At 34.9% G+C, this 16,441-nt stretch overlaps 2 protein-coding genes across 8 annotated transcripts; one reads left to right on the top strand and one right to left on the bottom strand.

Moving 5' to 3' along the window:
* The first annotated feature begins 785 nt into the window (after positions 1–785).
* Positions 786–4,742, top strand: LOC112728039 (uncharacterized). 7 transcript variants are annotated; one of them, XR_003166093.3, is made up of 10 exons: positions 786–1,053; positions 1,458–1,599; positions 1,679–2,150; positions 2,330–2,447; positions 2,968–3,077; positions 3,299–3,384; positions 3,832–3,941; positions 4,023–4,050; positions 4,155–4,376; positions 4,471–4,742. XR_003166093.3 is itself a non-coding variant. In XM_025778014.3 (9 exons), exons 2-9 carry the CDS (start codon positions 1,509–1,511, stop codon positions 4,181–4,183), a joined length of 1,044 nt encoding a protein of 347 aa, XP_025633799.1. In that variant the 5' UTR covers positions 786–1,053; positions 1,458–1,508; the 3' UTR covers positions 4,184–4,484. The 7 variants fall into 7 exon arrangements, 3 of the variants coding, with proteins under 3 accessions (XP_025633799.1, XP_025633798.1, XP_072065716.1); XR_003166091.3 differs by having other exon boundaries at positions 4,018–4,050; XR_003166092.3 differs by having other exon boundaries at positions 802–1,053; positions 2,974–3,077; positions 4,018–4,050.
* On the bottom strand, positions 4,686–8,197 carry LOC112728038 (receptor-like protein 6). The gene has a single exon (XM_025778012.3). It carries the CDS (start codon positions 8,195–8,197, stop codon positions 4,877–4,879), a length of 3,321 nt encoding a protein of 1,106 aa, XP_025633797.1. The 3' UTR covers positions 4,686–4,876.
* Between the last annotated feature and the right edge of the window lie 8,244 nt (positions 8,198–16,441).

Here is a 16,441-nt window from a genome sequence, read left to right as displayed (position 1 = left end):
GTGAATACAAAGGACAGGTTGAGCCGGTTTGGAATCATCAATCAGGAAGATGTTACTTGTGTTATTTGTAACAACGAGGTGGAGGATGTACATCACTTGTTTTTAAGGTGTGTATTTGCATGGCAGGTGTGGAGTGCTTGGATCTCAGCATTTGGCCGACGATGGTCTTACCCGGGATCGATGAAAGAACACTTTCTTAGTTGGACAGAAAAACCGAGGAGGAAAGAAGAGCGTAATCATAGGTTGAGGTGTTTCTGCGCGATCGTCTGGAACTTATGGTTGGAAAGAAATAGACGGATTTTTCAGCAAACAAGCAAAGGAGTTGAAGAAATCATCAACATGTCTTCGAATAGTACTAACGAGTGGAGCAGTGGGGATTCCTTTAGTTGTTGATGGCTATGCCGGAGATGACATGGGTACGGATTTGTTTTTTTGCTCTGTTTTTATTTTTGCTCTGTTTATGTTTAGTTGTAACACTCTACTTGCTCCACTTCTATTGTGTTGAGCTGTTTGCTTTCAAAAAAAAAATCCAACAAAATCCTTAAACCGATGTCACATTGAGTGAAAATTGAGAAAGAACATAAAACAATAGCGTTTTAAAATTTTTTACGTGTCAATTTAATGTATCATATCAAATTTTTATTAACAGAAATAATAACCAGGATAAATATGAGACACGATCTAATATTTAAAAATGTTAATAAGGTAACTAGAATTTTGGGAATAAAAATTAAAGCCAGGTAAAAATTTCAGGCCAAAATGGTTGCAACTTTCAACTCAGTTTTGTACATTCTTTTCATCAGGTCAGAATCATTTATAACTTCCACTAAGCGAACCCGACCCGGAAAAGATTCTACCCATCCCCATCAGAGACACACCCAGTCGGGCAGTCCCCACCCCGGTTCTAATCCAGCGCCATGGTCGCTGATGAGAGATGAATATCCTCCTTGAGGCGCCGTTCTGTTTCCGACGAAGCCATTTCCGCTGCGACGCCGTTCCGCGCCTAGGGGCTGCTCGTGGATTTCCACCATCTTCAAATTCAGTTTGATTCAGGTAATGACCTTTTCTGATAGGTGTTTTAATATGACTAGTTGAGCCTAAACAGAACACATACATCAAGGTTCATATTTTTGAGTGACCACTGATAGAAGGGAATGTACTCAGTAGAGGCATGTGCAAAAACTGCATCATGTATTAATAACAATAGTGGTGCTACTCTTGCATCCATTAATGCATTCTTTGTTACATTGTCCCGGGAGCCAGGAATGTAATACGACACTTGTCTCATCAAACACTGCTCCTTCCCTTCATGTCAAATCCCATTCTGTTTGAACCAAAATAATACATGCTCGCTACTATTCTTCCTTTCCCTTGAACCATGAACATTAAGTTGAAAAGAAAGCAAAGCAATTTCTTCTTTTATGTTCAAAGTTGATGCCATAATTGACATTAATCAGGTAACGGTAGACTCAACAATCTTTCACCTTTGGCTACTCTGGAAAGTCAGAATGTCAAGTTCAAGGTTTTTATTCAGTAATGGCATTCTATCAAACACCTTAGATACACCACCAGTCAAACTCTTCTTAGAAGCACAACCAGGTATATGCATTCACAGTTGCTATGAATCTTATTAAATTATGGCTTTTTTCGAAACTGATTCAGGGGAACTCTGATCCAGGTGCTTACACAACATCACGTACTCATAACAATGCCTCATGCTTGTTGTTTTGGGAGAGACACATGAAAAGACTTTCAGAATCCATACGAATTCTATCAACGCTGGCTCCTCATCTTCTATTTAAATCTAATAATTCTGCGATTGTGCCACCATCATCGACAACCTTGCCAATATGGCAACCCACTCTACAAATGCTTGTTGATGATTCGATGCAAAAGGTTATGCCAATTGCAATAAAGGAGAGGGTTGATTGTCGAGAGCTGGCTGTTACAACTCTTGTGAGTGGTAATTTGGAGGAATTGAATGCATGTGAGACTATAGATGAGGACAGAGTTTGTAAAATTCTTGATGTGCATGTGCATATTGAGACTTATGTGCCTCCTGCATTTGGTATCTTGGGAAATGGTGCACATTTGGCTTTGGCAGGCTATGGGAGGCATGTTGCAATTGCAAAATATTCAGATTGGGTAAGGTCAGTTTATGTCTTCCCAATTAGGATCATTATTGTTATCAATCTCTTCAATTGGCCATGCACCTACTCGCACTGTATCCTTTCATTTTGACTATTTAAAAGTGCCATACACATTTTCTAGCTGAATCAGTGTTTATATTCTTTCAAATAATTAATTTGAAATTGTGTCTACAATGCAGGATAAGGAAGAGTCTGGAAAAGCTCAGGCCTCCTTCAGTTACAGAACTGTTGCTATCTAATGATGGTAATCACATACTTGAAGGTTGTGTCACAAATTTTTTTGTTGTTTGTTGCAAGGTGAGCATGATTTCGAATATGGCTTATTATATACTAGCTTATATTCTCTGTACATTTTTTTATTAGAATTCCTACAGCCTACTTTGCATCACCTCCACAACTTGAACTTAATGTTGTTTATTCCTGTGTGGTTGGGTTGCATGTAGTATCATACTTTAGGATTCTAATTGAGCCTTTTAAAAACGAGTTTGTTGTAGTGCTAAACTAACACAGTAAGCTTTCCTCAGAATGTATTAGTTACATGTACTTCCTGAAAACCGTTTGGTTTATATTATAGTCCTTTGCTGGATGGTAATTTTCTAATTTTCAGTGTGACTATACTTTCTTTTGGTTATACTGATGAATAAAAAGAAGTCAATGAGTTTCAAGCCTTTATTCATGACTTTCTCCTCTTTTTCTGCCTTTTTTCTTTTATATCTATTTAAAACATTTTATAGTTTTAAACTTGTGGAACATAAATTTTACTTTAGCATTCTAGTTGTGGATCACATGCATGTATTCATTCCCTGCTTTATAATAGGGTCAGGATTCAGATGATAAGGCCAATGGAAACAAATATCCTTTTGAAGTACAGACTGCTCCTTTAAGTGACGGTGTTCTTCCAGGAATAATACGCCAAGTAGTAATTGAGTATGATTTAATTATAGATCGACTAATATCCTTTGCTGCTTTATTTTCTTAAACCATAAAGCAACTATGCCATTTTGTAGAAATTTTAGTAAAATGAAACTGGAAAGATTGTATCTTCAAGAAGATCAAACACAGGATGGAAGTAAAGGAAAAAAATGGGAATAAAAAAAAAAATTATCAGTGATTGAGCCATTGAGGTCTGATTTGTATTTTGTGAGCAGAGTATGCAGGAGTGAAGGAATCCCAATTCGAGAAGTTGCTCCATCATGGTTGGAACATGGAATCTGGGAGGAGGCATTCATCACAAGTATTTGTCTCTTTTCATTTGTTCTTCTTAGTGTTATTGAAGATGGAATTCAACTACTTAAGATTTGCATGAGCTGTTGTAAAATAATTTTCTTTAAGAGATGTGGATGTCAATTACGTTCTAGGAACTAATGCGACTCAGATGAAATATGTCTAACTTATTAAATGCATCCTGAATCTGAATGGTTGAGGCTTCTGATATAGTTATCCATTCACCGAGCATTACCGTCTAACATAGTTATTCCAAGCCACCAGTTTTGATATGAGACATCATGACATGTCTCTTCAAATCATCAAGCCTTTCTAAAGTAAAATGCGTTGTAATAAGGAAGAATTGCTTTCAATTTTTATTCTTATATATAGCTATCCAGATTCCAAATATAAATGTACCCTGCAAGTTTGTTTTCTTTAATTTCAAACGTTAACTTGGGAACTAATGATGTTGTAGGTGGCTTGAGGATTTTGCAACATGTCGAAAGTATTCAGGTTCCAACAGAATGGCAATCAGTCCATTCCAAAACGTGGAAGGATATATCATGGACAAAGAAGCAATTTCAGGTGGCTATTTCTCCTTTGCTACAAGCTGCAATTATATTAAGTTCAATTAAGATTTTCTCACTTTGAGTTACTGCAGGGTAGATCAGGGATGATCACAACTATAATTCAAGTAAGTTTATTTACTACTGAAAAGATCCAATAATGCTTAAAGCTTTACTTGTTTCTGAATTATTTGCAATCAGAAAACCAACAAGCTCATTTTATTTTGACCAGGAAAAGATTATGGAAAAAGCAACCCTTGAAGGATATTCAATTAGCAACATATGCAAAGGGTGAAGATCCATTGAAATGAAGAAGCTGGCCCTTCTATTCTTCACCTCATTAGTTTGTCCTAGTGCTGATAAATAATGTATTGTATTCTTGGTTCAATAGGCAGAAGAAAAAATGTGATCTGATATCCATTTTATTGCTCGGAACAGAATAATGAATATATAGGTAATCTTTGTATTTTTACTATCTTTTTAAATTGTTGGTTTATGGTAGGACTGTAATGATATTCTTAGATATGTATAATTGATTTTATTTTCAGAATTCTGAAATTGATATTTTGGGCCTCATGGAAAGAGAACAAAACAAAACGAAACGAAACAACAAAAAGCCACCGCTCAGTTCACTCATCCGCCAGTGTATTTTCTTTCTATTACTCTCTGGTTGTGATTCGCTCTTACACTATTTTCTTACATATTTATTCCACCAATGCTATCCATAACTGCAATTCGTTATTTTGGTGGTGCCTCCCAAGTATTTGATGAAAATCCTCAGTGAAAAATCAGCGGGGACATTGTTCTTTTATTGCTCAAATTTTCTGTTGCAAACTCTGAAATGATTTTGTGTGTATGTACAGCATGCATATACAATAAATGATTCCATCTTGCATGTATGCATTCAGGAAAAAATGATATGAAAATAACAGAAACATATTAGCATGTTTTCAACTAAGGAGAATAAGAATCTGATGAATGTGTAGAAGTTGAAAGCGGTGATGAGTGATGGAAGCATGTACAGCTTGGATCATGAATTACCTTCATCTGAGTGATACTAAGTTTGGAGCAATAAACACAGTACCACCCTTTGAGCCTTCCATAAGCCTCACTGTCTTCATCATCATCTGTCATATACGAATTCCTGTCTTCTCTGTCATCATCATCATCATCATCATCATCATCATCATCATCATCATCAATGGGTGGTGTGTATGATAACCCAAACATTGGAAGAACAAGAAGAAGAAACCTGTCAATGCTGTTGTTGCTCCATTTTCTTCCTCGATCCCAAATCATCAACAGCGAAACAATTAGTCCTGCTCCAACCCCAAAACCAACTCCGGTGGATACAAACTGCCAATCAAATTCAGTAGCTGATTTTGTTCTTGGAGCTCCTGCTGGATTGACATCACTGCATTTTTTAGTCAAAGGAGCCCCACATAATCCTTTATTATCAAGGAAAGAAGAATTTGAAAATGTTTGGATTTGGCTACCCATAGGGATTCTTCCCTGCAGCTGATTGAATGAGAGATTCAGGACTGAAAGGAAATTCAAACTTGCAAGCCCAGAGGGAATTTCTCCTTGTAATGAGTTCTTTGAGAGGTCTAGTGACTCAAGCTGTTTCAAATTCCCTATAGATGATGGAATCTGGCCATAAAGAGCATTGTTTGATAAGTTAAGCACATAGAGTGCTTTGAAATCAAACAGTTCTTTCGGTATTTCTCCTTGGAAATGATTAGATGAAAAGTCGATGGAAGTGAAGACAGTTAGAATTTTAACTAACTCCATCGTTAGACCTTTGCTTGTAACTGTTACCGAATCCTGATAATATTTCGGACCAAATTTAAGTACCTCAAATCGGAGATGATTTTCTTCGGAATCAGCATTGTCTTCATCATGCATCATAGCCTCCCACGTTGTGAAGCATTTTGCAGGTAGAATACCATTGAAACGGTTAAAGGCCAAATCAACAATTTGAAGCATTTGCCATGTACTATTGGTTTTTGGACATCGAATGTTGCCATGGAAGTTGTTATTTCGCAATACTAGCACACGGAGAGTGGATATGTTTTTCAATGAACATGGAAATCCATCGGTAATTTGATTGTTCCCAAGGTCCAATACCTCAAGTCTCGAGCAATTAGCAAGAGATTTTGGAATCTGCCCTTCTAAGATATTTCCAAGGAGATCAAGAGTCCTCAGAGCACAAGATGCTGGAAACACATCGGGGATAAGCCCTGAGAGATTGTTCTGGCGCAGATTCAGCACCCCAAGCATCTGACTCAGTGTTATTAAACAATAAGGAATTGTGCCTGAAATGTTATTATTGGAAAAATCAAGAACTTGAAGACTAGAGGCATTGCAGATGGAATAAGGGATGCTGCCACGGAATCTATTGTTTGCAAGAGAGAGATAAATTGTGCCAGACAGGTAACCAGTTTCAAGTGCGATAAGGGAGCTAAAATTATTGTTTGAGTAATCAACATAGGCAGCAGATTTGGGAAAAACAGGAGCTGGCCCCAGTAGTTGATTGCTATGAAGGTCAAGGAATATTAAATTGGAACTAAGATTCTGTAAAGGCCCTTCCAAACTAGTCAGATAATTGTGAGACATATTAAGGCTTTCAAGACTATCCAGTTTCCAAATCCAGTTGGGAACTGCTCCTTGAATTTGGTTATTGGATAGGTCTAGAGTGCTCAACCTAGACTGGTATCTCAAGAAACCAGGGATAACCTTCAAACTGCAGGATGCCAATTTTAGAGTGCTAATGTTTGGAATGGAAGATAAGTTGAGATTCACGCTGACTGACAAGTTGTTGTATGAAAGGTCCAGTGTGGTCAAATTTCTGAGCTCCAGAAACTTATTTAGCTGCATCAAACCATTGAACTTGTTTGAGGAAAGCTGGAGGATAGAGAGTCCTGTGAGCTGGAAGAGGGATGTTGGTATTGGACCTGATATGTTGTTGCTACTTAAATCAAGAATCTTTAATTTAGAGGAAGAAACATTCTTGAGTTCATCCAATTGACCAAATTGGTTGTTGGAAAGTTGAATCTTCTGCAGTAATGGGAGTCTAAAAAGAGATGAAGGAATTCTTCCACTGATGGAATTGTAACCCAGGTTGATGCTGATGAGATTTTGTAGTCCTTCAAAGTGAGCAGAAGATGGAATTGGCCCACTAAAATTATTATGAGAAAGATCTACGTAGGAAAGCTTTCTCGCCATTCCAAAAGATGGGATTGGACCAGTGAAGTTGTTATGTGACAAATCCAAGTAACTGAGGCCGTTGAGGTTTGATAGTGAACTAGGAAGTGTTCCAGAGAAGCTCGTTTCACTTACTATCAAAGTATGAAGAGCTCCACTCAGTTGGAAGGATGGAAAGACACCTTGAAGGTTAGAATTGAATGATATGTCAATGGATGACAGTGTTCTAACCTGGAAGATCTTTTGTGGAAACGTTCCAATTAACCCACATGAAGAAAGGCTAAGGGTGGTCAAATTCTTCAAATTGGCAAAGGTTTCTGGCACTGTAGATGATAAATTATTCTGATTAAGAATAATGACTGAGAGATTCACAAGATTTGCCAGGGAAGCATCAATGGGTCCTGAGAGATTGCAACTTGACATGCTCAATTCTTGCAATCCACGCAGCGACAACATAACATTGCACCATTCATTTCCATGAGCGGTTATAGTTACACCATTCAGATACAATTGCTTAATACTGCTCAGATTACTGACAAGCATTCTTAGATTTGGATTCTCAAGTTTTAGATCTTGCCCTGCCAAATAGGCAAGAGATGAGATATCAAGACTAACCAACCTCGTCAGCTTAGAAATCTCTATTGGAATCTGCCCCACGAACCCAGCATATGACAAATTCAGGTACGTTAACTTGTCCAACTTGTCAAATGCTGAAGGAATCACAGAATTGAAATTATTAGCTGCCAAGCTTAACCTCTGCAGATGACGGAGACTGAATAGGCTGCTTGAATTGTTGAATCCACCAGTGATTGATTCTCCACTAAGATCAAGACCAGAAACATGTCCTTCATTATCACAACTTACACCACTCCAATCACAGCAATCAGAACTTTGATTCCAAAAGTTCAGTTTGCTGGAACTTGTACTGTTGAAAGCAAGGCTCTTCTTCAATTGCAGCAACAATGATTGTTGATCTGGAAGACATTGGCCAGAGATGACAGAAATGTGAATACTGATAAATATCACATAGCAGAGAATGAAGGGAAGCAATGAATGTAATCTAATTCTCATTGGTGTGTATTCTTGGGTACGGTCCAACACAAGACAAAAGAAGTGAGTAAACTAATAATTGTATCATCAAGTGCCAGACCCATGAACAAGATCCTTCTACTCTGTGTTTTAGAGCATTTATTTTCTAAGTTTGGGAAAGAGCGTCCGCCAAAAAGTGTAGAAAGTAAAAGAAAAAGTAGGGTGGCTGTGGAGTAAGATAGAAGGTTATAGCAAGAATTGTAATTGGTCAAAGTTAACATAAGTACATACTATGAAGTTTTGTTGCAGATTCATTCAAAGTAAACCATGTCCTAGGTCGTTGTTTTGGTTCAACTATCTATGTATCTGTGTATGCATCTGTAGAATCCTATTTGCCAGAAAACAAAGAAAAAATAATAATAAAGAAATAGAATACTATTAATCGATAAGAAATTAATGTTTCTACGCGCTTTTATGTCGGCCCTCTTACAAGAAATTTCATCTCTCTTATTAGATATATTGTTGACTTAATCATAGCTTCTTAGATTGGAATCCCTTTCAATTTTGGATTATTAAAGACGGTGTGAACCCTACAACGTTTTAAATAATGCATTTATGATTTATGACATTTTGTTGTTTTGTTAAGGTCTTGGGGTGTATGATGATTAATGATGTCCATTCAGTGGAGTATTCTAAACGTTAGGCATCAATTCATTATGGAATAAGAACAGTCTTAACAATAATTAAAGAATCGACAATGAGTTAAAGAAACTTTAGTTGGATCAAACACGATGAAGAAAAATGTTTCTTGAATTCTTAATTAGTAGTAGTAACTTCAATTAATTTACTAGTATTTCTTCTTTCTTTTTTTTTTCTTTTTGATTTTCTTTTATTTATCCCCTTTACCTATCAAATGCTTTCATTTTGAAACTTGCTTGTATCTTTGCTATTTATATCCGAATGAAAAAAATGCATCGAAAAATTTAGGCGTTGATAAAAATACTTTTTAAAATTAAAAATAACAAAAAAACATCAAAAGATAGTAAAAACATAGTTATTAAAATCGAAATAGTAATTGATCTAGTTAAAATGCTAGATTATTGAGTTATTGATTCAATTATTTTGTTATTGATTCTATCAGTTAAGGTGCTGTTTTATAGAACTAACTAAATGTTCTTTTGATAACCTTACACTAAATTGTTTTTTTTATTGAGTCATTGGTTCAATCGTTCGATTATTGATCAACCGTTTATAATAATTTATTTATTTTTTTAAATTAAATGTCATAAAATATTTTTTTTTCTTTTATTAATTTGTATTTTTAATTTTACCGAAGGTGCTTTCCTTCCTTTAATTATTAGTGTAGGAAGAAAAAGACCCTAAAACCCTTCATATGTACTGTAATTAGTTTTACCTTTTCAACCCTTTCAATTAGCATCTTCTTGGGAATTGACCTCAAATTTTTTAGAATTCTAGTCTACCTCTATTATTAATTACACCAATAATTTAATCTGTTTGTTGGGAAAAAATGTTGCGAAAAGTTATTTGTTCTTAGGCCCAACTTTGGTAAATAATTTAATTAAATTATTTTTAAAAAAATAATTTAAATAATAAATGACTATATTAAAAGTAGCTTATAAATAAATTATTTTGTATTTAGATTTTTAGTTCTAAAAGTACTTATTTTATAGAAATATGATAAAAATAGTAGCATTATAAGAAAAGTCATTTTTTTTAAAATTCTTTATAAGTTCTTAAATAGTTTTTTTAAAAAATTATAATTTACTACTACTTTTCATAAGTCAAAAGATAAAAAAAAAATTACTTTTAAAATTTTTTAAACATCTTTTGAAGTTCGATTCAAGTTTTCTTCCTACCATTTTATTTATTATATAGTAGACCATTATAAATGGATACTTTTTCTTACGCTGCACATGCAAGAGCTGAATTCAGAAACACGAAAAAAAAAAAAAAATCTACAGTGACAAAATATTGAAATGTTTTGTTGAGGTCTAATACAAAAACAAAAAAAGCTGAGACTTTACGTAAAATTAAAAAAATAAATTAAATATGTAAAATAAAAAAATCATAAAAAATATTTAATTTAATAGAAATATTATAAAATTAGTTGACGTATTTAAAATCATAATGTCAGAAGATTTTAAGATTTAAATCAAACTTTTAGCTATTATATAATATCGCTTTATAGTCTTTGTAATTTTCATTAATTAGAAGTGTAGCTTAATTTAAACTTAATTCTTGACATAGATTGAGAGTAAAATGTTATTTAGTATAGCTACAAATATATGTATTAAGCCTTCCTTTAATTAATGAAACCGAGAAAAAAAAACTGTCATATGCTAGACCTGCTTATTTATGATTAGTTTTTTTTTATTATTTATTATCTATTAATTATTTTTTATTTTTTAAAAAAATGTTCAACATAGAAGGCAGCAGGGGTGGTAGAGTAGACACTAGACAGATCCAAAAAGTAAAAATCTAGACTAATAATAAGTTCACCTGGTCATTAAGTGTTATTTGAACAAAAAGTAAATAATTAACAAGAAATCCTAAATATGCAATACCTAAGAATCTAAGAATGTGTGTATTAACCTTCAAATTTTGTCTCTCTTTAATTTACTGTTTGTCTTTTATACGCACTCTTCTACTTAAACCTTCCTCATGATCTCCATATTGCACTAATTGTATTTTCATGTTGTTGATCTCAATGCTAAATGAGATAAAACAAGACACAGTTACAATTATAAAATAATCTGGTAAATAAATTTTGGATTACTATCAGTAGAAACTATTAAACTTATTATTTTATAAATGAGCAACATTATTAAAACTTTAAAACTTCGTATATTTTTTTATACTCCCATTATTATCAAGGCTTTCTGGTATAATTTCAGTTCTTATTCAATGTGGCAGAAAGTGGTTGCTTTGTCTTATTCAAGAATGTTGAATACAATTAATATTATTAAGAACCAAAAGTCAAAGAAATATTATAAGCGAAAACGGTAAATGAGAGTACATTATTCATATGTTTTTAGTAGGTTAGTTTTATTGTCATAGTCATCGGTGATAATTAGGGGTCATTTCATGATAGGTGTTGTGAGGGAAAAATCAACATTTTATGAAGTGTGTTAGTTAAAGGTTAGATTGGTTTAATTTGACGGTACTCACATGTGATTATACCATAATAGTTAAGATAATACAAAAGTCAAGAGTTGGCAACAAGTAATTTTCTTCTTAAAATTTGTAATTTATGGTAATTGAGGTGACCTATGAAGCATGGACACTTCGCTGATTTGCCGTGTCTGCGTGTCGGACACATTTTAGACACGATATTCACCGACACTTGTTCGACACGCGTGTCTGCTGTGTCCAAACCGTGTCTTAATAAAAAAGAAAAAATTCTTCACCGGACACACTTGAACACACCTAAATACCATCACGTGTCAGTATGTCCAATCTTATTCTTAACATATATTTTTGAAATAAATTTAGATATAGTATATATTATTATTTATTAAAATAAAAAATATTTTAAATACTTGATATAATTAAAATAAGATATTAAAAATAATTAAAAAATTAATTTATATTTTAGTATGAATAAAATATCAAAATATCATTATGATTTATCTAAAAAATACTTTATATTTTATATGTATGCGTGTCCTCGTGTCTTATAAGATTTTAAAATTCGCGTGTCAGTGTGTCCCGTATCGTGTCGTGTCCCGTGTCGGTGTCAGTGTCTGTGCATCATAGGAGGACCATTATAATTTGGTTAAACATTATAATTTGACTATAAACACTATAAGTCGCTTATTAAACAATTAAATTCTAAAACGTATTATAACGTTTTAAAATGCTATTATTTTTTATTTAAGTAAAATGTTTGGAAAATGTAACTACTATGAAGCACGGGCACTTTGCTGAGTTGCCGTGTATGCGTGTCGGACATATTTTGGACACGATGACACTCACCGATATTCGTCCGACACGCTTGTCTGCTGTGTCCAAACCGTGTCTCAATAAAAAATAAAAAATTCTTTTTCAGACACACTTGGACACACCTAAATACCATCACGTGTCAGCATGTCTGGTCTTATTCTTAATATATATTCTTAAAATAAATTTAAATATAGTATATATTATTATTTATTAAAATAAAAAATATTTTAAATACTTGATATAATTAAAATAAGACATTAAAAATAATTTAAAAAATTAATTTATATTTTAATATCAATAAAATATTAAAATATCATTACGGTTTATATAAAAAATACTTTATATTTTATATGTATGCGTGTCCCCGTGTCATGTAATATTTTAAAATTCGCGTATCGGCGTGTCCCGTGTCGTGTCGTGTTCCGTGTCCGTGTCAGTGTCCGTGCATCATAGTGCAACTATATATACCTCATCCTAAATATAAAAAAGAGATAAAAAACTTTTTGAAGATATATTAAAATAAACAGAATTTATTATTCACTCACTAACTTGAGCGTTGGAGTGTCTTTTGCAGGTTCCCACCCATTTGTTCTCCTGCTGTTGAAGTATGACTCATCTCGAGTCTCAACTGAAAGTTCTTAGTTATTCACCGGCGGACAAACTATACCGCGGCCAACCTTCACAAGAACAATTGACACCCATTGTGGGGCCTAGAAACAAAAACCTTTTTTCTTTAGGCCCCAAAATTACCAAATCTGCCTATGGCTAACCAACCTCCTCCCACACCATTCGAGCTCCTTCGAACGGTAACAAAGTTACAACAGGCTAATCAGCGCATGACAAAAGAAAACCAAAGAATGGCAAATCAAATAACTGAGTTAACCAATGTTCAGATTGCTAATAATGGTGATCACAGTGAACAAACGGATGACGAGGAAGGAAATTATGATCCAATGTATGTCATTGAAACTCAACAACCAGAGGGAGATCAACAAACCAATGAAGACGACGAATTAGACAATGCAGTTGGACCATTCACAGCAGATGTCATGAATTTCAAACTGCCTGAAAACTTTGTGTTACCAATAACTTTGACCCCCTATGATGACATGGGTGATCCAAAAAAATGCATCAAAAATTCTGCTCCATGATGATAGTAAACGGTGCTCTAATCGTATCTTATGTCGTTGTTTTCTTATTTTTTTAGACGGTCCTGCACTTGATTGGTTTTCATCTTTGCTTGCAGATTCTATTTCACGTTTTCAGGAGCTCGCAAAAGTTATTTGAAGATCAATTCGCTGCATCTTCCATATATTTACATGACTCCGATTATTTGAACACTATCAAGCAAAGATGTAAGAATCGCGAATTAATTAACCGATTAATTAACGTAAAATAATAATAATTTAATTACCCGGATTAGGTTCAAAATTTTAGAATATTAATTAGAAAATTTAAATATGATATTCAGACTCATTAGATTTTTCTGAGTTGGAAAATGTAATTTTCTTCGGAAAATTGCGTAAAAACGCGTATTGGTAATTGAACCAGCAGTACTGGCCTAAATCTGTCTGGTACTGTGTAAGAGCAGTAAAAACAGTAGAAAAACTTAGGAAAATAATTAAAGTTGAAAATCGGACACTAATTTTAAAGGTTTGGCCCGAAATTAGGCCAAACGGACTAAAAACGCTAACGGATTAGACCGGACCCGAATTGGACCCAACCTCAACACATATATAAGCCTAAATGAAGGCCATTCAGCCTCATTCTTCATTAAATAACACACACACCAGCAGCTGAAGTGAGGAGAAGAAGAGAGAAAAATTACTATTCACATCCACATTCAATGGATCATATCTTGAGCTACAGTGCTCTGACTCGCGTGCCGTCAGCGGCTACGCGAAACTCTCGCCGAGCCAGTTAGTTCTATCTAACATTTGTTGGTAAAATTTCGAATTTTTATCTCTTTCCCTCTGCCCTAAAAATCCGAAAATGTGGGTAATGATTTTGAATGAATTTTTGTGTTTTGATTATTTAGGTAGTACTTAAGGTTGGGCTATTGATGGTTTGTGCCCCCAAACACCATCGGAAAAGGTAAGAAAACTCTTTACCTTGTGAAATTATGATTTTGATGAACCCTAGGTATTGATTTGTGGTAATTATGTTTATAGCTTGAAAAAATTGGTTGTTGATGCTTGTTGGAGTTAGTTGGTGAATTGTTAGAGACTGATTTTGGGTTGAAAGCTTGCTTGGACTCAAATTGGTGTTTTGTGCATATTGGAAATCGGCCAAGGTATAATTTCGATTTCCTCTATGTACTATGTAATATCTCTGGACACTTAGGCTAGTGACCCATATAATAGGTTTGGATTGAATTGATTGTTGAATTTGAGAATGCATGATGGTGTTGTTAAATTGATAATGTGTGATGATGTTAATGCTTGTGATGGTTTTGATATGTTGAGATGAAAATTTTGATGAGGCATGACAAATGAAGCTTATGAGTAGTGGGATTTGATGCAAGTTGTTATTATTGATTAGTGAGATGCAAATTATGGAATTGTTGGTTATAAAGGTGGAATTAATTGATAGAGGTGTTGAATTGGTCAAAATGTGATGGAAGGGTAAAGTATAATATTTAGTAGTATTTTATGGTGAGATGGACTAGGCTTTGATTTGGTTTGGTTGTAAATTTTGAAGTTTTGAGCGCTTAGTGAATTTTGATAAAAATAGATTTTTAGTGAACTTTGACGGATCATATCTTGAGCTACAGTTTTTGAAATTGAACGATTTTATATCAAATGAAAGATATTTAACAAGCTTTAAAATGGTTTGAATTTTGTGAAAATTTGAATTTTGTAGAAAAAGATATGATTGTTGAAAGTTTGGCGTTGAAATCTGAATTCTGTGAATGTTGCAGAATTGGTGATTTCTGGTTTGTGTGCGCACGCACATCCTGTGTGTTTTTGAAAGTGTGCGGACGCACACTTATGTGCGCATGCACACACGGGGCAAGGCTTGCTGTTGAGAGCGCTAGCACACCCTGCGCGCGCACACAACCAACGAAAATTTACAAGCTATGCGTACGCACAGCCCTATGCACACGCACACGTTGGAAGGTGCACCCTGTTGAGGGTGTTTGCACGCCTTGTGCGGATGAACAGAGTTGAGATTTTACCCCCTGTACGTACGCACACCTCTATGTGTACGCACATGTTTTGAAAATTCTTCTGGATGTGCGCACGCACACTGCCCTGTTTTTCAATAAAAACCTTGTTTTCAACTGTTTCACTTTCCAAACAAGCTTGTAAACTTCTATGAAACTTATATAGGACTCTTTGGCTTATTTTCGGGTATCAGAACATAGAAAATATCCTAGAAGATTTAATTTGGTATTACTTTGAAAAGTTAGAGAATGGAGGTTTAGGTTTCTGGTGTACTGAGGATGGGTTTGGCGGAGTGAGAAGAGAGAATAGTATATGAATTGAGAGACTGATGAACTAATCAGTTCGAAATGAAAATTATGAATTGGCAATGGTTGAGATGAGTCTGGGACTCGGAATGGAGTGATGGATCCATGATATATTGAAAAATTATTTTTTGAAAACTACTGAATCATTGTTTTATACTGAGATTTTGAGACGCTATGCGCCTGGCAGGGACGGTTTGGTTGGATCCCGCCTGTCGAGGTAGCGGCGGCGGCGTAAGGGCGGTGGTTTGTCCCGCTTACGTTGAGATGTGAGATCCGTGGCAATAGTATCCTGCTCGCATCCCTTCGGATCACTAGTGTGCTGGCACAAAATCCTGGACGGTGTTCCGAGCACCATATCTCGGGGGTTCCCAATTATGATTCCGAAGGGTGACATCTCCATGGAGATGTGTCGGGTTGGCAGTTGAACCGACAATGTGATATCACAGCCTATAGGACAGGCATTCATCATGTGCCGACTTGAATTATATGCCTAATTGTATAACATGCCTAATTGCCTATTTAAATTACTTGACATATATACCTATACTTGTGTTTTACTTGCATTGTAATTAATTGTGCTTTCTACTGAGATTGAGGAGGCTCGGTAGGCGGTGACGATGGGATCACATGGCGGTTAGGCTGGTGAAGGCTGTGGGACAGCGGTGATCTGATAGTTAGAAATCCCTTAGGATAGTGTACCCTATTTTGTAAATGCTAAGTTTTAAAGTTATGGTTTTAATTTTAGTTATGCATTAAGCTTGAATCTTGTGTTGATATGAAGTTCTAGGATTGCCTCTGGCGTCCCGGGGTCTTATATCTTACATTACTGGGCACTGTTACCATACTGAGAA

Source organism: Arachis hypogaea, chromosome 12 (genome assembly GCF_003086295.3).
Source record: "Arachis hypogaea cultivar Tifrunner chromosome 12, arahy.Tifrunner.gnm2.J5K5, whole genome shotgun sequence".
NCBI classification, from domain to species: Eukaryota; Viridiplantae; Streptophyta; class Magnoliopsida; order Fabales; family Fabaceae; genus Arachis; species Arachis hypogaea.
Note: the sequence above shows the minus strand (reverse complement) of the source record. Positions and strands in the feature narration are given on the sequence as shown.

Coding starts and splice junctions, on each gene's coding strand:
- LOC112728039 (XM_025778013.3), top strand. CDS start 1,509: ATGTCAAGTTCAAGGTTTTTATTCAGTAATGGCATTCTATCAAACACC. Junction 3,385..3,831: donor GGAGGAGGCATTCATCACAA/GTATTTGTCTCT, acceptor ATGATGTTGTAG/GTGGCTTGAGGATTTTGCAA. Junction 3,942..4,017: donor GGACAAAGAAGCAATTTCAG/GTGGCTATTTCT, acceptor GAGTTACTGCAG/GGTAGATCAGGGATGATCAC.
- LOC112728038 (XM_025778012.3), bottom strand. CDS start 8,197: ATGAGAATTAGATTACATTCATTGCTTCCCTTCATTCTCTGCTATGTG.